The sequence below is a fragment of the Schistocerca serialis genome, chromosome 5, assembly GCF_023864345.2.
Source record: "Schistocerca serialis cubense isolate TAMUIC-IGC-003099 chromosome 5, iqSchSeri2.2, whole genome shotgun sequence".
NCBI classification, from domain to species: Eukaryota; Metazoa; Arthropoda; class Insecta; order Orthoptera; family Acrididae; genus Schistocerca; species Schistocerca serialis.
Window position 1 is genome coordinate 144405846 of NC_064642.1, and position 20699 is coordinate 144426544.

Sequence of the window (20699 nt, forward strand, 5' to 3'; positions counted from 1 at the left end):
GTTGGTTTTAGAAGAAATAAATGGACAGTGATCAATATTTTTATTTTACGAGTCCTATTACAAAATAAATTTGAATGTGCTTCGAATATAGACATGCTTTTCATAGACATTAAGGAAGCATCTGATAGTATTAACTGAAACCATCTTTGGATGACTATGAAAATTACGTAGCACATCATCAAATTTATACAGCTAGTAAAAATGTGCACTCAAAATTCAAACCTTAGAGTTAAAATACAAAACAGTCTGTCGCAAAATGTATCACGTGACTTCCGCAACCAAACAAGGACCTGCTTTGCTGCCATCACTCTTGAACCTCATTGCGGAGCAGATCGTCAGCAAAATAAAATCATCGCAACTTGCAGCAAAACAAGAGCACAGTTCGAACACACTGGCAATTGCAGATAATATCGTAATCTTAGGAGAAAGTAAACAAGAAATCCACCACAATATTGTGCAACAGCTTATATGGAATAGGTCTAGAAATTATTAACAGTAACACAAAATTCTTAATTGTCTCGCGGCAAACTAAAGCAGATGCAGAGAAAATCGAAACAGTGATTCAGTTCACCTATCTTCGCACCTTGCAAACTGCAGATAGCAAAGTAAAAGAAGAAATATTCTAGAATATACGGTTTATCGTATCGCGACATTGCTGCTCGCGTTGGTCGAGATCCAGTGACTGTTAGCAGAATATGGAATCGGTGGGTTCAGGAGAGTAACACGGAACGCCGTGCTGGATCCCAACGGCCTCGTATCACTAGCGGTCGAGATGACAGGCATCTTATCCGCATGGCTGTAACGGATCGTGCAGCCACGTCTCGATCCCTGAGTTATCAGATGGGGACGTTTGCAAGAAAACAACCATCTGCACGAGCAGTTCGACGACGTCTGCAGCAGCATGGACTATCAGCTCGAAGACCATGGCTGCGGTTACCCTTGACGCTGCATCACAGACAGGAGCGCCTGCGATGGTGTACTCAACGACGAACCAGGGTGCACGAATGGCAAAACGTCATTTTTTCGGATGAATCCAGGTTCTGTTTACAGCATCATGGTGGTCGCATCCGTGTTTGGCGACGTCGCGGTGAACGCACATTGGAAGCGTGTATTCGTCATCGACATACTGGCGTATCACCCGGCGTGATGGAATGGGGTGCCATTGGTTACACGTCTGGGTCACCTCTTGTTCGCATTGACGGCACTTTGAACAGTGGACGTTACATTTCAGATGTTACGACCCGTGGCTCTACCCTTCATTCGATCCCAGCGAAACCCTACATTTCAGCAGGATAATGCACGACTGCATGTTGAAGGTCCTGTACGGTCCTTTCTGGATATAGAAAATGTTCGACTGCTGCCCTGGCCAGCACATTCTCCAGATCTCTCACCAGTTGAAAACGTCTGGTCAGTGGTGGCTGAACAATACGCCAGTCACTACTCTTGATGAACTGTGGTATCCTGTTGAAGCTGCATGGGCAGCTGTAACTGTACACGCCATCCAAGCTCTGTTTGACTGAATGCCCAGGCGTATCAAGGCCGTTATTACGGCCAGAGGAGTTGTTCTGGGTTTTGATTTCTCAGGATCTATGCACCTAAATTGCGTGAAAATGTAATCATATGTCAATTCTAGTATAATATATTTGTCTAACGAATACCCGTTTATCATCTGCAATTCTCCTTGGTGTCCGAAAGAATAGACACCACATCAATATAAGTATAATTGTATTGTTTTGTGGTTAGAAGATTAAAGACGTGTAGGGCGAACAGGGAGACGTGCAGCTGTGTAATCGTGCAGTGAGTTGAGTGGTACGGTGACGTGTGACACCGGACACCGCAGGCCACATCTGGCGCAGTCGGTTTGGGGGCTAACCGTAGCGGCCAGTCTGCAGTCTGCAGTCTGCAGCCGGCATGGCGACAACACTGCGAGCTCCGCTGCCGGGGACCGCCGGTGAGTGAGCGTGGGTGGCAGCAGCGAGCGTTGCACGCCAGCCACTGAAAAATCTCCAGCAAACCATTGCTGTTGTCCAGACAAACCGTGCACAGAATCTTACTCGATAGATGTTCCTGTCGTTTTTAGGGTTTCGCACCTCAGCCGGTAAAAACGGGTCCCTGATTGGATTGCTTTGTTGAAGGTGTGTCTGCCTGTCTGTCCGTCTGTTGAGACCTCTTTCTCTCAGGAGCGGCTAGAGATATTTATATCAAATACAAAGTTCTACGGTTCCTTGACGGTATAAACAAATTAAGCTTCTGAGTCACTGCAGTCAAAAGATAAGGCAATTTATCTCTAAATGTACTTGTAAAAGGGAACGTGTTGACTGACTGACTCGTCACCGCCCAGCGCAAGCGGCTAAAGACAGAAACTTGATATTCGGTGAGGGTGTTTATCTCATACTGTAGGCGTCGTTAAGAAGGGATGTTTCTAAATTCCACCGCTCAGCGGGTCAGAGGGTAAAAGGTTTTTTGAAAACATGTCGCTGCTAATGCAATTTTGAAGCTAGAATTACGAAAACTGGTGGTCATTTTTTTCTGTTTTTCGTCTTTCCCTTAGTCGCTCTAGATTTGTGGAGGTATATACCGTCTATGCAACTAAGTAATTGCAGTTTGTTGCCCATCGCTCGGTGTTACTTACGATTTTCAGTGCTGTTAACTCATGTGAGTGGTCCTGTAGATGTATTGGTTGGTTTCCATTCTCCAACTGGCTGATTTCTGGCGCTCTTGCACCTACATACGTGTGTTTTCGGTTGCCAACACTACACACCGAAAACACACATATGTTGTTCACACAATGGAAAATGCAAGCGATGTATGCGATGTGACAAATGCACGTGAAAAAACGTCTGGAACCTGCTGTTATGAAGTCATGCTGATTAACAGTGCAACAACAAAACTTAATTTAAGATCAACACTCGATATAAATGATATAACGGCTTGTTTATAGCATAGACGTCTCCGCAGTATCCTTTCTTTCAGGAGTGCTAGTTCTGCAAGGTTCGCAGGAGACCATCCGTAAGGCTTGGAAAGTAGGAGACGAGGTACTGTCAGAAGTAAAGCTGCGAGGAAGGGGCGTGAGTCGTGCTTGGGTAGCTCAGATGGTAGAGCACTTTCCCGCGAAAGGCAAAGGTCCAGAGTTCGAGTCTCGCTCCGGCACACATTTTTAATCTGCCAGGAAGTTTTATACAGCGTGTTCCAAAAGTAACGAAACCTTAAGGGAAAATGAGTAATTTGCAAAAGTTATCGAAAGTGGTCCCTATTATACGATTCACATAACTGAATAAATGTTCTTAAACATATGTCGCTATGCCTACGGCCTTGGTTCGTTGAACACACTGTTCTCGTCAAACCAGCGAAGATAAGCAACGACTGACGTGTAGGGATGGCCGCTATCGCTGAAACAACCATTTTTTTCCGTCTGTGTTTTAACCTGACTATTAAAACCGTTCAAAATATTGGTTTCCGAAATAACCGATTTTCGATTTTTTGCTGCCGTTATTTCCAGTAATAAACGTTGACTTCGACAAAAGACTGAAAAATTCTAAGAAGGTGAAGGAATAGGAACTCTCGATCAGTATGGGATTTTGGCTGTGGTAGAAATCGGTCTTAGTTTCTGCAGCACTGTCGGCGAACGTGAAGAAGACGGGCGCGACGACGGCGAGAGGGAAAGGTCACAAGCTGATGACCTTCGCGCATCACCAATTTTTGATGGTATCGGTGTTTCACTCTGAAGAAGTCACAAAATTAAGGCTTCAGTTATTATACCATGTTTATAGCACGTCAGTACAATTATAGGTACATCGATCAAAGTTGGTTTCTCTTTCATGGAACTTGTGGATATTTTCTCCTGATGTCGCAAATTTCTTGTGCCTCCTCCTTGTTTTTAAATTTTTGAAGCAAGTGTATTGTGCTTTATTGTTGCTTCATGTAGTAAAATAATTCAAAACTAGGAATAATTCCATTCCGCAAACAACAGATATCTCAGGACAACGAGAAACTACCGTATAGACCAGGTGCGGGGAAGTTTTGCACGCTGCATGTGCAGTCTAGCGTCTAATAGGCGACGCTGCCCGGCAGTACATACATATTGTCTCAGCAATGCTGTACCGATTCTTACACGTTTGTCGCTAGTTGCTAACTGTCGGCGTTGTTATAAAAACTACACTGATCGCTTTTCCTATTTTCTGCAACAGTTTAATATTCCAAAGCAAATACAACTTTACAAATAAATATTGCCCATTTTAAAAAAGAAACGTTTTATTTAAAACATTGTAGTACTGCTGCAATAGCAAATTGATATACTGATTTTTTTAACTGGTTGTAGGTAAAAAATGAAAAAAATCCTGTTACAGTTGAGATCAAACGAATATCGAAAAATACCATTTAATCGGAACTAAAATACCGGTATCGGTTTTAACCGGTCGGTTTTTCCCATTCTTATGGGCATGGCCGGTAGTTGGATGGGTAACCGTCTCGGTACGCCACGCGTTGTTGGCAGCTTTCCATTTACCTTTCCGGCCAAGCAGAGGAGTGAAGGTGGCGTAAAGTTCCCGATCACCAGACTTGGCAGCCAGCCCTGGATTAAATCCCAAACCTCTTTGCAGTGTCTCGTGGAGCGACGGCATATTACGCTGCTGATGGTGATCCGTCCGTTGGATGGCGACTTAAGCTTGGCGACCTCCTTGGTACTATTCGAGAGGAGTAGCCATCATGTAACGCAAACGTGACACTACACTACAGACGTTTCCATTATAGTCATTTACATTTATCAGATACCCTTAAAAATCAATTTTTACACTTCGCGAAGGAAAGAGAAAATCTTTCCAATTAAGTGGCTGAGCTTGGGATTACCCAGCCAACCATGGCATACCACTTTTACTTTTACGTATGTCATAACGTTTATCGAGGAACTACAACAACGCATTGTTAATTGTCTTTTTGCCATTGGGAATAGATCGACGATCAGTTCTGCGGGCAACAAACTTACAATATTCTCACTATAAAAAATTTCTTTCACAGTAACACGTATGTCTTTCCTAATGAGCTCGTCGACCTTTCCCTTGTGCACCGTGGAGGCAGTTCGAAGGTGATCTACGGAAAAGCTTATCTTGAGTGCTCGAGTTTCCACAGTGAAGGTGGTCACCCGTCTCCCAACAGTACGGTTGGCCAACGAGCACATCTCTACATGCACGATAAACACTGAAATGAATCTCCTCCTTCACAAGGTATTCGACGACTGCACGCTGTCCAAAAGAAACCTTGATGTCTGTCATTTTGTAAATGTGGCCTGTCGTTACGCCATAGACATTTATGGCGTTACAAGGAATGACAACTGACGTCGAAAGAATTTTGAGCTGCGATGCTAGATCCTAACAGGTCGGTGTAGATCACACAAGTGTGTAACTGAAATGTTCGGGAAACTTATACGGGAATCCTTTGTAGAAAAACAACATAGTTCTCGCGAAATCCTGTTGTGTAAGTTTACGGGAAGTATATTCGAAGAGGACAGTGCATCATTATGCTACCACCATCGTGTATCTCGTTCAGAGACCATGAGAATAAGAGGAAAGAGGTTAGCGCACCTAAAGACGTGTATGCGCAGTCTTTTTTCCCCGCTCAGTACGCAACTGGACTAGGAGAGAAAATCTATACTATTAGTGTGATATATCTTCGTGCACCCTACAATGACTGGTGACGTATATATGCAGTGTAGAATGCGTCAACACACGGTGTCAAGCCTGCAGATTATGTTAAAGTTGCCCTTTTCAATACATTGTTGGAATTTGCTGTTGTAACAAACGGTTGTTCATGACTTTCAGTATGGCCCTCGAGGTATGTATCATATTTCTTCTCCTGTACTATTTTTACTACACTCCCTCTAGATACGGCTGTTCGTATGACTACTATATTGATTTCAAACCTTAATAAGCCACTGCGGTACAATGGTTATTATTTTTTTGTCTTGACACGGATCCTGACATTTTCTCAGTAGTAAGTCGCTCCCTGAATATGTAGTTTCTTTTTACTCCTCGTCCATAGCATCACTGCCTCTTAAAATTGAAGGTAACGCCTAATCAAATTTAATTTCACTAATTTACGTACTAACATGTGCTAGCCACCTTCATTTTTAAACTGTTATCTGAGAGTCATAGACAATAGTATTCAATACACTAAAACTACCCGTGATAATAACTTCATTGATTTAGGAAGGAGAAATCACCATGACCAAACTTCGACTTTGGGTGCCGGTGTTGATCTCTCGGTCAGCGTCAGCATACAGTTAGGTTCATCATCGTTTTGTGTCCGATAGGTCAAATACCAGATGCACAGTGTGAGGTGATGGTGGCGATTTGTTTGTGCGTCAGTGGGCGAGTTCGTCGGTTTCCCTGCTGTAGCCTATTGGTCGGTTTTAATAGTAGCTGGCACATCCAGTCAACGTTGCTGATATGCAGGGGCTTGCCGACGTTTGTCGCTTGTTGGTGTATGTTAGCTTGCCATAGGTGGTTATACCCTAGCTAGTAGTGTGTGACCGCTTATGCTCCCACCTATGTTTGTGATCATAGTTTCCCCGAGTAAGGATGAAAGGATTGTTCGAGTACAAAATTGTTAAGGCTTTCGTGGCCACCTGTTTACAAACCGCTTATTGACTTCTGTCTAGGGTTCTTCGGCCGACGTTCGTCTGATGATTTTACTGACGTTTCGCCAGCACGAGTGGCTGGCATTGTTAAAGCTTCACCATCTATTGCCGGTGGTGAACTGGGGCCGAGCTCGCGGCTGCAGACTATATGTCTTTGACAATGCCAGCCACATGTGCTGGCGAAACAGTAAAATCATCAGACGAACGTCTGCCGAAGATCCCGAGACAGAAGCCAATAGGCAGTTTGATTGTTCGAGTGTCTCGAGTTCCTGTATAGTCACGTGGAGTGTTTTGTGGATTCTTCCTTGAGGGTTTCAAGGCGGTATTCATTGTGAAGATCCACGGTGTGTGTGTGGCGTGGAGCGTTGCTAATGATGCGTAGCACTTTGTTCTGTATGATCTGCAGGCGGCGCAGGCGTGTAGAAGCTGCATATCCCCAGGCGGGAGCTGCGTACGTCATCAGAGATCGAATCAGTGTCGTGTATATGGACCTCGACACCCTCTTATTCAGTGTGCTTTCCCTGTTGAGCATTGGGTAGAGTTGTTTGAGCCTCGCGTGCGCTCTGTTGGCAACGTATTCGATGTGGTCCTCACATGTAAGTTTCCGGTCCAGCTAGACATCTGACTTTCCCTTGGAAACATAATGGGCGTGTATATAGTGTTATCTGTCTACAGTGTTGATGTTTGCGCAGTAGTTTCGGTCTGCGTGTGAACAGAACTGCTTCGCACTTGTCAAATGGTTCAAATGGTTCTGAGCACTATGGGACTTAACTACTGTGGTCATCAGTCCCCTAGAACTTAGAACTACTTAAACCTAACTAACCTAAGGACATCACACACATCCATGCCCGAGGCAGGATTCGAACCTGCGACCGTAGCAGTCGCGCTGTTCCGGACTGCGCGCCCAGAACCGCTAGACCACCGCGGCCGGCTTCGCACTTGTCGACGTTTACTTTAATACGCCATCGTTCAAACCATGGCTCGGCAATTCTGACTGCCGTCTGTATTCGTGAAGCCGGCCGGTGTGGTCGAGCGGTTCTAGGCGCTTCAGTCTGGAACCGCTCGACCGCTACGGTCGCAGGTTCGAATCCTGCCTCGGGCATGGATGTGTGTGATGTCCTTAGGTTAGTTAGGTTTATGTAGTTCTAAGTCTAGGGGACTGATGACCTCAGAAGTTAAGTCCCATAGTGCTCAGAGCCATTTGAACCATTTTTTGTATTCGTGAATTAATGTTCGACGGTTTCCAATCTTGCGCAAGGATGGCTGTGTCATCCCCTTAGATGGCTAACGTCGTGTTCTGTGTTGCTGGGAAGTCGTTAATGTGCAGACTGAACAAGATGGGCCCCATGATGCTTCCCTGGGGTACTTCACTTTCGATACCGTGTTGTGTCGATTGTTTGCCCTGCACGTCAGTGTTGAAACATCTTTGCGTGAAATATGAGTATATGAGACGTACGAGTCCGTCCGAGAAACCAGCTTCTCTTAGTTTGCGTATAAGGCCGTTGTGTCAAAGACGGTCGAAAGCTTTTTCGATGTCCTGGAACACGGCCCCTGTGGTTTTATTCATGTTGCAGCCGTGTGTTATATGTTCGACTATGCGGAGGAGCTATTGTTTTGTTGAGTGGTGATTCCTAAAGCCGAATTGCTCCTGTCATAGGGTGTCATTGGCGATGCAGTGCCTAGTGATGCGTTTTAGTATTACCTTCTCAACAATCTTTCTAAGCCAGTATAGTAAACTAATGGGTCGGTAATTCTGTGGGAGGGAGTGGCCTTTCCCTGGCTTCCTGAACATCAGGACCTTGGCCCCTCCCAAAAGTCAGGAAAGTGTTGGTGTTTTAGGATGGCATTCGTTATGTGTGCAAGGTATTCTGCGGCTCCCTCCGTGAACTCCTGCAGGACGCGGTTCTGAATGCCATCAGGCTCACGGGCTTTCCTAGCTTTGGTATGCTTGGTAACCTATGTCATTTCATTTGTACTAGTGCGTCTAATTTCGTCGCGCGTGGGCTGGGATACAAGTCACGTAACCTCCTGGTCCATTTCAAGTGTGAATTCTGGATGTGAAGGAGCCATATTCGGCATGAAAGACGCTGCAAGTGTTGTGGCCATAAGCTCTGCCTTCTCTGTCGCGGAGTAAGCTGGGCCGTTTGGTCTTTGTAGAGTGGGAATGTAATGTTTATCCCTGGTGAAGTATCTGGCTAGCTTCCACACTCCAGGGCGTGTGGTATCTAGCCCTGCGATTTTCTGTCCCCATTGTTCGATTCGAAATGTTTGTATTTTGTCCCGTATTATACCGTGGAGTCTGTTGACGTGCAGTTTAAAGAACGGGAGCCTGGTACGGTGCCAGTATCTCCTAAGGCGGTTCCTCATTGAGATAAGGCCCAGGTTTTCCTGGGGCAGCGCCGTCGAGTGTTGTTTTGGTGTTGTATGTGGAATGGCGTCAGTCATTGCGTCTTGGACGGCAGTAGTAAGAGCCTCCACATCCTCGTCAATTTGTTGCGTGTTGTTAATTTTGTGGGTGTGCGGAATACGACTATCAACCGTTTCCTTGAACAGTGTCCAATTCGCGCGCTTGTAGTTCAGTATCCTGCGTGGTTTTGTGTCCTGCAGTGTTTCTTCCGTGTGCAGTATTACAGGCATGTGGTCTGAGTCCAGATCGTTTTCAAGCATGAGATTGAGTGTGCATGTGATGCCTTTGATGAGGGCTATGTCTAGCACGTCTGGACTATGTCGGGCCTGTGTAGTAACGAACGTGGGGACGTCCGGCTCAAGTATAATGTAGTTTCGGCCTAGTGCGTCCTAGTATAGCTTCCTGCCGTTGGAGGTACGTATTCGTGAGTTCCAGTCGGGGTCTTTCGCGTTTAGATCTCCAGCGGCGATTACCCGCGGTGCTATGTTGAGAACTGTGCTGATATCGCGTGTTACTATGTTTCTAGGAGGATTGTACAGCGACAGCAGTGCGGTGTTGGCTCCGTCGAGCTTGACCCTGACGACCGTGGCCTCTAGTCTCTCAAGCGCAGGGAGCTCAAAGTTCGTGTGTTCTATGTCTTTGTGTATGATGATTGATGTGCCGCCTCCCCTCTTGCCATCCGCTCGGTCGGTACTATAAACACAATAGCCTTGCATGTTTGGCTGTTTGTGAGGCGTAAGCAGTGTTTGTTCACTAGGGCGGTTAGGATACCATTTTTCTCCATGAACGCAACCATTTAGGCTCTTTTGTTTGCAGTCCCGTTGGCATTCCAAAACAGGATCTGTGAGTTTGTGTTGGCGTCAGCGTTTCGGGGCTGGTGTGACATATTATCCATGTATTGGTGTAAATAGTGACGTGATAATGGTTTGCATGCTAGTCCAGTTGAGCGAGCCCGACATGAACTGCGTGAAGAGTTGTGAGACACACCCCATAATCTTCATGACTACTTCGTTGGTGTGAGTCCGGGAAATAATATCTCCATTATCCTTCGGAGTGTTGAGGTAATGTTGGATGGTTCAAATGGCTATAAGCACTATGGGACTTAACTTCTGAGGTCATCGGTCCCCTAGAACATAGAACTACTTAAACGTAACTAACCTAAGGACAACAGGCACACCCATGCCCGAGGCAGGATTCGAACCTGCGACCGTAGCGGTCGCGCGGTTCCAGTCTGAAGCGCCTAGCACCGCTCGGCCACACCAGCCGGCAATGTTGGATGTGTCGGCCTGTGGGTTGTTGGTTGTGTTGGCGGCCGCTGGTACTTGTGTTGGCGTCTGGTGTGGGCTGGCTTGTGTGTCAGCTGATTGAGTGACGCTTGTGGGCGCCTGAGTGGTCTCTGTGGTGAGTGGGTGTGTTGCGTGGGTCCTTGTGTTAGTGTTCGAATTGTGTTCGTGTGTATTTCTGTCCTGTTGTCTGTGTGATTGTTGTGGTGTGGTCGTGTCTCTCCTGTTCCTGTTGTTTCTCCTTTTCCTTCTCTGGCGTTGTGGTTGTCCTTGTGTTAGTACGTCTTCTGTAGTCTGTGGTGTGCTGCAGTCCGCGATCTCAGGGTGTAGGGTGTTGTTGTTATTTATGTTGTGTGGTGTATCTGGTGCGGGTGTGGTGCCGGGTGTTGTGTGTATTGGTTGTGTGTCTGTTGCTGGGGATATTTGTTGTGCGCGTGCTGAGCCCTCAGGTTCCTCTGACCGCCCTGCGGTGCTGGGGCTGCCAGCGACCACTTCAGCAAAGAATATTCCACTCCTTACTGGGCGCGGGGGCGGTATCGTAGCTGTGATGGCGGTAGTTTTTGTGTTTTTTGCTATTTTGCGCCTGAGGGCTTCTTTGTACGCTATACAACCCAGCGAGACCGCATCGGATACGCGAGTGCGCGGAGCGCTGGCAGCTGTGGCATTGTCGAGGGCTGCGCAGCGTGTTGTAGATTCCTACATTTACGCCCATTTGAAGGTCGCGGGACTTGGCCGTGTCGACCAACTCCGCCATGTAGTTGTGAGATGATCTCACTGTGCCGAAATCTGTCGTTGGGATTACACGAAAGCACTCCCATCCGAGGGCGATGAGATCCTCTGTACTGTCTCGATCGGGGTTCGTGAATCTATCCCCTCGATCACGTACTTCTGTGTTTCTTCCAGGACTGTACTGTACGTGAAATGTTCAAATGTTCTACCTTTCTTTCTTTAAGAAAGTCCAGCAGATTCGTGTCGTCTGATTTGTTCGACACGTGCAGTGCGGCGTGGTTCCCAGTGAGTTTGGAGTAGAATGTTGTGGGGTTGTGTTTCTTATTAAATTCTTTTTTGGGACACTAAGGTCTCTGTAGTTGTGTATAATGACAGGTGGGAAGCCATTCGAGGACTTGTTCCGAATCTGCGTAGCTGCTTGTGGTTTTGTATGTGCTGCAGTCTCGCGTTTGTTCGTATTGTTCCCTGTCTTGCTGGTGTTGTTATTCAGCGATGTAGTTGGAGTTGGCAACAGCACTCGGCGGTTGCCTCGTGAGTTTGTGGACTCACTTGTTTATGTGTTTTGGACCGACCTGCTGCCACGGTCCGTATTCGGAGTTGTTGGTGTCTTCTGTCGGCTCTAGCTCCGATTCTGTCGGTGCCTGAGCCGCCAGAGGTGAGAGCGAGGGCACATCTCCCGTGTTTGCGACAGGCGCTTGTGTGTGTGTGGAGTGTGTGTGTGTTCATGTATGTTCAACCCCCCCACCCATTAGCAGCTCTCTTGGAACGCAGAGAGTGGGACAGAGATGCTGGCGGGAACAGCCGGCATTCCCGCCTCTTGTGCTGGAGCTTTGCTGCGGGTTATTGGAGGGTATATGCAGGAAGCATCGGACATCTTTCCTGCTTAGGGACGTTTTATTTGGATAGGTTCAAGGGAGGGGTGTACGACAGTATTGCTCTTTTCGAAACGACAACTTTTGCTTTTTCGGCGAGAGTGCAGTATATTGTGTACCTATCTGCGTGAAGTGCAAGCACGGCGCAAGAGAACGTGGGTACAGTGCGCGGGGTTACCCGACGTGAAAGGGCCGCTGACACAGACAAAACCCTACCAAAGAACGGGACAGTCCTCTGGGGGGGGGGGGGGGGGGTTGCAACCGAGGTTGCGGGGAGTTGAGCCGAAGCTCTTGCCGCTTAGCGCTCGGAAGCGCTTGCGCTGGTTCTCGGCGCTCAGAAGAGCGTCACCGGCAGCTAAGCCTGCTGCAACGTGTTACAGACCACTCCGAAGAGCTACCAGCGGGCAGCTACGCCAGGTGCAGAGAGCAGCGGTCCGCTCAGCTCGGCTGCTCGACTGCGAATTATTCACCGTACACTCGTGAAATGGTCGTGTGGGAAAATCCCCATGGCACCGCTACTTCTGGGATCCTGTGTCCCATCTCTCGTGTGCCGACGCCGACTGTAACACCACGTTCAAACTCACTTAAATCTTGATAACCTGCCATTGCAGCAGCAGTAACCGATCTAACAACTGTGCCAGGCACCTGTGGTCTTATATTGACGTTGCAGACCGCAGCGTCGTATTCTGCTTGTTTACGTATCATCTCTGTATTTGAATACGCATGCCTATACCAGATTCTTTGGCGGTTCATTGTGCTATTACTTTTTCCTACCGGCTTCTACTTCCTCCCTCCTTTTCTTACTGGTAACTGACTCGGGTGTTCTTAGTCTTGTTGTAACTAAGTAGAAAGATAAGGCAGTGGCTTCCAGATATTTATCACCGTTCGAGGTGGTGTAAAAAAGAACCGACAGTTGTCCGCCTTTGGGGGCAGTGACTTATGCCTACTGTCTCTATATCGAATACGGATTACTATCGCTTGCATTAAAAAGTAAACTACGATGTGTGTTACACTCATATATTCAGTTCTCTAGATAGAACAAATTTAGCGACGCATTCCATTGGACTGCTCCTAACTGTAAAACCAGTAAGGGACGTCTGGTATACGTTTTGCGCAGTGGTGGAAACCGGAAACTTAACACTACGGCATCGGTGGAAGTGAATGGGCACACCTGCATATATGGAATGGTTAAACTTAAATCATCCACGGAACATTTAGTTAAATATGTTGAAAACTTTTAGACAAACACAAAATGAAAGTACATAGTCGCTGATTTCAAAACTAGTTGTACGAACGTAAGACAGAAAAGTAAAACAAACTCAGACTGAGTAAGATCATCACCAACCTTAATTCAAACGAACAGCTGTCTGACCATAGTGGAATAGAACATGTAAGTAAAATTCTTGTGCGAATTTGTAATACGTAAAATGTGGTTTAATAAAGTAGAACTATGTCGAACATATTCTTCAAACGTTCCAAAGCGCATATACACAAACAAACAAAAAGATTTGCATCACCTCGCTTCCGAGAGTTCCTGAACCTGTATAGAAAATTGGAATAGAGATCAACATAAACGCCGGCCGTAGCGACCGAGCGGTTCTAGGCGCTTCAGTCTGGAACCGCGCTACTGCTACGGTCGCAGGCTCGAATCCTGCCTCGGGCATGGATGTGTGTGATGTCCTTAGGTTAGTTAGGTTTAAGTAGTTCTAAGTTCTAGGGGACTGATGCCCTCAGATGTTAAGTCCCATAGTGCTCAGAGCCATTTGAACCATTTTTGAACCATCAACATAAACATCATTTCCGCTCTTTTCATTGCTCATGAAAACCACACATTGCATGTTGTACCACTATTTACCGAGACCTTCACAGGTGGTGGTCCAGATTGCTTTACAAACCGGTACTTCTAATACCCAGTAGCACGTCCTCTTGCACTGATGCATGTCTGTATTCGTCGTGGTATACTGTCCACAAGTTCATCAAGGCACAGTTGGTCCAGATTATCCCACTCCTCAACAGCGAGAGTCGTTGGTGGGTCACCTCGTCCATAAACAGCTCTTTTCAATCTATCCCAGGCATGTTCGATAGGGTTCAAGTCTGGAGAACATGCTGGCCACTCTAGTCGAGCGATGTCGTTATCTTGAAGAAAGTCATTCACAAGATGTGCACAAGTGGGGAGCGGATTGTCGTCCATGAAGACGAATGCCTCACCAATATGCTGCCGATATGGTTGGACTATCGGTCGTAGGATGGCAGTCACGTATCGTACAGCCGTTACGGCGCCTTCCATGACCACCTGCGGCGTACGTCAGCCCCACATAATGCCACCTCAAAACAGCAGGGGAGCTCCACCTTGCTGCGCTTGTTGGACAGTGTGTCTACAGCGTTCAGTCTGACCGGGTTGCTTCCAAACACGTCTCTGGCGATTGTCTGGTTGAAGGCATACACGACACTCATCGGTGAAGAGAACGTGATGCCAGTCCTGAGCGGTCCATTCGGCATGTTGTTGGGCCCATCTGCACTGCGCTGCATGGTGTCGCGGCTGGACCTCACCATGGACGTCGGGAGTGAAGTTGCGCATCATGCAGCCTATTGCGCACAGTTTGAGGCGTCACGACGTCCTGTGGCTGCACGAAAAGCATTATTCAGCCATCCACTGCAGTAGTAGCCCATGGGCAGCCTGAGCGAGGCATGTCATCGACAGTTTCTGTCTCTCTGTATCTCCTCCATGTCCGAACAACGTCGCTTTGGTTCACTCCGAGTCGCCTGGACACTTCCCTTGTTGAAAGCCCTTCCTGGCGTAAGTAACAATGCGGACGCCCGACCGAACAGCGGTATTGACCGCCTAGGCATGGTTGACTACAGACAACATGAGCCTTGTACCTCCTTAGTGGTGTAATGACTGGAACTGATGGGCTGCAGGATCCCCTCCATCTAATAGACGCTGCTCATACATGGTTGTTTACATCTTTGGGCGGGTTTAGTGACACTTCTGAACAGTCAAAGTGACTATGTCTGTGATTCTTCCGTGGGGAAATCAGGTTCAAAAATGGCTCTGAGCACTATGGGACTCAACTGCTGTGGTCATAAGTCCCCTAGAACTTAGAACTACTTAAACCTAACTAACCTAAGGACATCACACACATCCATGCCCGAGGCAGGATTCGAACCTGCGACCGTAGCGGTCGTGCGGTTCCAGACTGTAGCGCCTTTAACCGCTCGGCCACTCTGGCCGGCAAGGGAAATCAGGTGGTACACTGTCTTGCTCGTAGTAAACCATTCCATCTCGTTCATTTTCAAACATATCTAGATACACGATACCAGTGACAGTTTGCTCCATGAAGAGGAAAGGGCCGTACACTTTCAATTTGCCAAGGGCAGGAAACACATTAATTTTGGGGCCGCCAGGAACGTGTTTCGAGACTGCATGTGCATTTTAGCCGCCTCAGTTTCTGCAGCTGTGTGTGTTCACCATGCACCGATACGAAATGTCGATTCATTGCTGAACCCAAAACACACAGCGAGCACGATCCGCACCAGTGAAAGTGGCCATTTTTACCGTGTGCTGCGTTGGCGCTCCTAGTGATGGAATGGGGTGCTGATGAATTATGTAGCCGGCCGGTGTGGCCGAGTGGTTCTAGGCGCTTCAGTCTGGAACCGCGTGACAGCTACGGTCGCAGGTTCGAATCCTTCCTCGGGCATGGATGTGTGTGATGTCCTTAGGTTTAAGTAGTTCTAAGTTCTAGGGGACTGATGACCTCAGATGTTAAGTGCCATAGTGCTCAGAGCCATTTTGATGCATTATGTGAATCAAACTTAAGGTTGTTTGCTACAAAATGAAGTTATCTGAATAAATTTCTGTACCATTCCAAAATGGTGCCGAGCGAGGTGGCGCAGTGGTTAGCACACTGGATTCGTATTCAGGAGGACAGCGGTTCAATCCCGCGTCCGGCCATCCTGAGTTAGGTTTTCCGCGATTTCCTTAAATCGCTCCAGGAAAATGTCGGGATGGTTCTTTTGAAAGGGCACGGCCTTTCCCATCTTTCCCTAATCCGATGAGACCGATGACCTCGCTGTTCGGTCTCTTCCCTCAAATGACCCAACCCAACCCAAAATGGTAAAGTCTTCTTTGACTCATCCTATAGTAGGATATGATAAACCACCAGAACACTGCGTTTTCGCCATTTACCACGTTTTGGACAGCAATGATAAGACATGCATATATTCTTGCTATTAAAATTTCAGTGCCCTATAAATGTAATAGGCCGCCTCTGAATTTCCTCTCGCAACCTGCTACCCACAGGTAGCTCCGTTCGGTCAGTGTTAATGGCGCGCCCTGCAACTCCTTTGCTGCTTCGGAAAGTTCCATCACAGTTGCTCCACGCTGTAGCCGTGCGAGGGTAACAGACTCGCCTCGCACTTCCGAAACTTCTAGCGCGGCCGTCGCGTTTTACTATTTAAACACTACTATTAGTAAAGACCATTTCCCTGAGGTGAATCGTCAACGCAAAGTCGCGTTACCACAAAAAAATTTCGAGCACGCGTAGTGCGACGTCTGAACCTCTATGTGTATATTATTGAAATTAAAAAAGTAGAATGGAGTAAAAAGATATAAACAAGGTTAACTGAGGTGTGGTCAATGGTTTATAAAGTGACTTTTCAACACTAATTTTACGTAACAAATACACAGCCGCAGACAGCCAATCGCACTTATGCTCATGCACATTACATTATTATTAAGCATGCACGAAAGTAACATTGCAAGTTCTGCAAATAACATAATAATGAATATTTTATGCAGCCAGCACAATATTGTGAAATGACTGTGGTGAGTTTTAAATCCGAAATGTTATCAAGTCTATTTCAAGAACCGAAAATATGGTCTCTCAAAAATATATTCCAGTGTCAAATTATGCTAATCAAAATCATTTCATTGTAACTTAGCAGTTAGTTATTTCAGTCATAGTTCTAATATTTCACCACAGATCTAATTTTATCATGACGGGTAAAACAGTCATTAAAATCCTGAACTATTCTTTTATTACTCACAACAATTTTATTTTAAATATTCACATTGTTCAAGAAATGTTGAGAGCTGCACTTTAGAATGGCTCCTGCACTTAATCTGTATAGCTGGTCGTATACACTGAAGCGCCAAGGAAACTGGTATAGACATGCGTATTCATAGACAGATGTATGTAAATAGCAGAACAGGGCGCTCCGGACGGCAACGCCTATATAAGAAGACAAGTGTGTGGCGCAGTTGTTAGATCGGTTACTGCTGCTACAATGGCAGCTTATCAAGATTTAAGTGAGTTTGAACGTGGTGTTATAGTCGATGCACGAGCGATGGGACACAGCATCTCCGAGGAAGCGATGAAGTGGGGATTTTCCTATACGAACATTTCCCGAGTGTACCGTGAATATCAAGAATCAGGCAAAACATCAAATCCCGAACATCGCTGCGGCCGGATAAAGATCCTGCAAGAACGGGACCAACGACTGCTGAAGAGAATCTTTCAACATGACAGAAGTGCAACCCTCCCGCAAATTACTGCTGAATTCAGTGCTGGGCCATCAACAAGTGCCAGCGTGTGAGCCATTCAACGAACCACCATCGATATGGGCTTTCGGAGCCGAAGGTCCTCTCGTGTACCCTTGATGACTGCACGACACAAAGCTTTACGCCTCACCTGGGCCCATCAACACTGACATTGGATTATTGGTGACTGGAAACATGTTGCCTGGTCGGACGAGTTTCATTTCAAATTGTATCGAGCGGATGGATGCGTGCGGCTATGGATACAGCCTCACGAATCCATGGAACCTGCATGTCAGCAGGGGACTGTTATGGCTGGTGGATAATCTGTAATAGTATAGGGCGTGAACAACTGGAGTGATGTGGGACCCCTGATACGTCTAGTTGTGACTCTGACAGGTGACACGTACGTAAGCATCCTGTCTAATCACCTGCATCCGTTAATGTCCATTATGCATTCCGATGGACTTGAGCAATTCCAGCAGCGCAATGCGACAACCCACATGTCCAGAATTGGTACAGAGTGGCTCCAGAAACACTCTTTGGAACTTAAACACTTCCGCTGCCTACCAAACTACCTAGACATGAACATTATTGTGCATATCTGGGATGCATTGCAATGTGCTGTTCAGAAGAGATCTCCACCCCCTTCGTACTCTTGCGGATTTATGGACAGCCCTGGAAGATTCGTGGTATCAGTTCCCTCCAGCACTACTTCAGACATTAGTGGAGTCCATGCCACGTCGTGTTGCGGCACTTCTGAGTGCTCGCGGGGGCCCTTCACGATATTGGGCAGGTGTACCAGTTTATATGGCTCCTCAGTGTATATTTCCGAAGTAGGTTTCGTAATTTTAGTGGCGGACAGGTATTTCTTCTCTGTTATGAAGTTTTGTGCCTAATACTGCACGGCTTTAAACGGGTTCAACCATCCTCTCGCCGCCCGCATCTCGTGGTCGTGCGGTAGCGTTCTCGCTTCCCACGCCCGGGTTTCAGGGTTCGATTCCCGGCGGGGTCAGGGATTTTCTATGCCTCGTGATGGCTGGGTGTTGTGTGCTGTCCTTAGGTTAGTTAGGTTGCAGTAGTTCTAAGTTCTAGGGGACTGATGACCATAGATGTTAAGTCCCATAGTGCTCAGAGCCATTTGAACCATCCTCTCGCTGTGCTGACACTTGATTTGCCGGCCGGGGTAGCCGAGCGATTCTAGACGCTTCAATCTGGAACCGCGCGACCGCTACGGTCGCAGGTTCGAATCCTGCCTCGGGCATGGATGTGTGTGATGTCCTTAGGTTAGTTAGGTTTAAGTAGTTCTAAGTTCTAGGGGACTGATGACCTCAGCAGTTAAGTCCCATAGTGTCCAGAGGCATTTGAACCATTTTTTTGACACTTTATTTACGGCAAGCCACATCTCTTCTGCTGAACGCTGCCATTACATACCCCTGCTGCTCACAGACTTTGTAGGCTGCTAACCGCGGTATCCCAGGGTGTCAGCAACACTGCACCTAGGACTGATGGGTTGCCGCACCAGCAGGCGTAAACAGCCATCATAACAGTCCCGGTCAATGTAGACCACTAGTAAATAAGAATACCAGCCGCATTCCAATAGCAGTAAACAACAACATGTTTACCAGAAGGCCTGTGGAAAGTTCTGCGCAATACTCGCAGTGCCAGTTTCTCCAACCAAGGTGTCTGCATGAAATACAGTACGGATTATTTCTTCCATGGCAGCGACACGAAGGAACTTGCCCCCCTTCTTGCAGCGGTGTACCGTAGGTCTCTAGAAGAGCGTAGCGTTCCAAAGGATTGGAAAAGGGCACAGGTCATCCCTGTTTTCTAGAAGGGACGTCGAACAGATGTGCAGAACTATAGACCTATATCTCTAACGTCTATCAGTTGTAGAATTTTGGTATATTGATAATTTTTACTTATGGACCGTCTGACAGCAACTGAATAAAACACAATTTTAGTGCCATACGCGTTTCGCCTTTATTTTCTGCAAGGCATCATCAGTGGCCTGGAATATGTACATATGTTAGCTATTTAATTTACATTTTTGTCACTGTGCCTATACGTTATAAACAGTTCTGGTGGTTGGTATTTCCTATTAAGTAGTAATGTTTTGAACTGTACTTACAGGTTGCGTGGACAATTTCTTACACATTACGCTCCTGTTGCATTTCCAGGCAAATGTGAAACGAACACTGAAAAACATTGAACACACACTCACAGACAAACAGAAATACTACTTAACACAGAAAAACCCACAAGCACCAATACTCCGCAGTCAACCGAAAGTACATAAAGACGGAATGCCAATGAGAGCTGTTGTCAACTTCAAGAACGCTCCAACATACCGCATAGCCAAACACCTCCAAAAGTTAGTTACAAAACACTATAAAGTAGAAAACAACAGAACAGTGATAAACACAGGAAACCTAATAGAAAACATACAGAACATACAGGTACCACACACAGCATCACTGATTTCATTCAATATAAAAAATATGTATACCTCCTTCCCTATCACAGAAACAATAGAAATCATAGAACAAAATCTCTCATCCCGCAGTAACCTCACCACAGACGCAATAAAGGAAATAACAGATATGCTCAGACTGACAACTGAACAAAACTACTTTCAGTTTGAGAAAGAACATTATCTACAAACTGATGGACTGCTTATGGGATCCCGAATATCAGGAACACTAGCAAACATTTTCATCAGCCACCTAGAAAATCAGATATTTGAAAAGATAACCACAAATGAAAGTTTCAAAATCATATATTGGTACAGATATGTGGATGACATTATTTGTCTGGTAGATGAGCCAAGTGAAAAAATAGATGAACTCCATTCAGAAATAAACAAAGCTCATCAGAACATAAAATTCACACTTGAAAAAGAAAAAGAAAATCAAATAAATTTTCTTGACATTACAATTAAAAAAGAAAATGGCAAACATACAATTAACATCTTTAGAAAACCAACAGCCACAGACACAATAATACATTCCACATCCAACCACCCCCACAGCCAAAAACTTGCAGCACTAAGACACATGTTACATAGATTAAACAGAATCCCACTCAGCAAGAGAAACTATGAACAAGAAATGAGTACAATCACACAAATAGCTAGGAAAAGCAGGTATGACACACATGTGGTACACAGGCTCAATCAAAAAATAAAAACACAAATACAAAACAAACACAACATTCTCAGAATACAAATGAACTCACAAGC

At 46.2% G+C, this 20699-nt stretch overlaps 1 protein-coding gene across 1 annotated transcript in view; it reads left to right on the plus strand.

The window, feature by feature from the left end:
- The first annotated feature begins 1911 nt into the window (after window positions 1–1911).
- Window positions 1912–20699, plus strand: part of LOC126481809 (protein amnionless) — a 131339-nt gene continuing 112551 nt past the window's right edge. Inside the window, exon 1 of the mRNA XM_050105764.1 lies at window positions 1912–1951. Coding sequence (XP_049961721.1) covers window positions 1912–1951 — 40 coding nt within the window. The remainder of the gene's footprint in view (window positions 1952–20699) is intronic.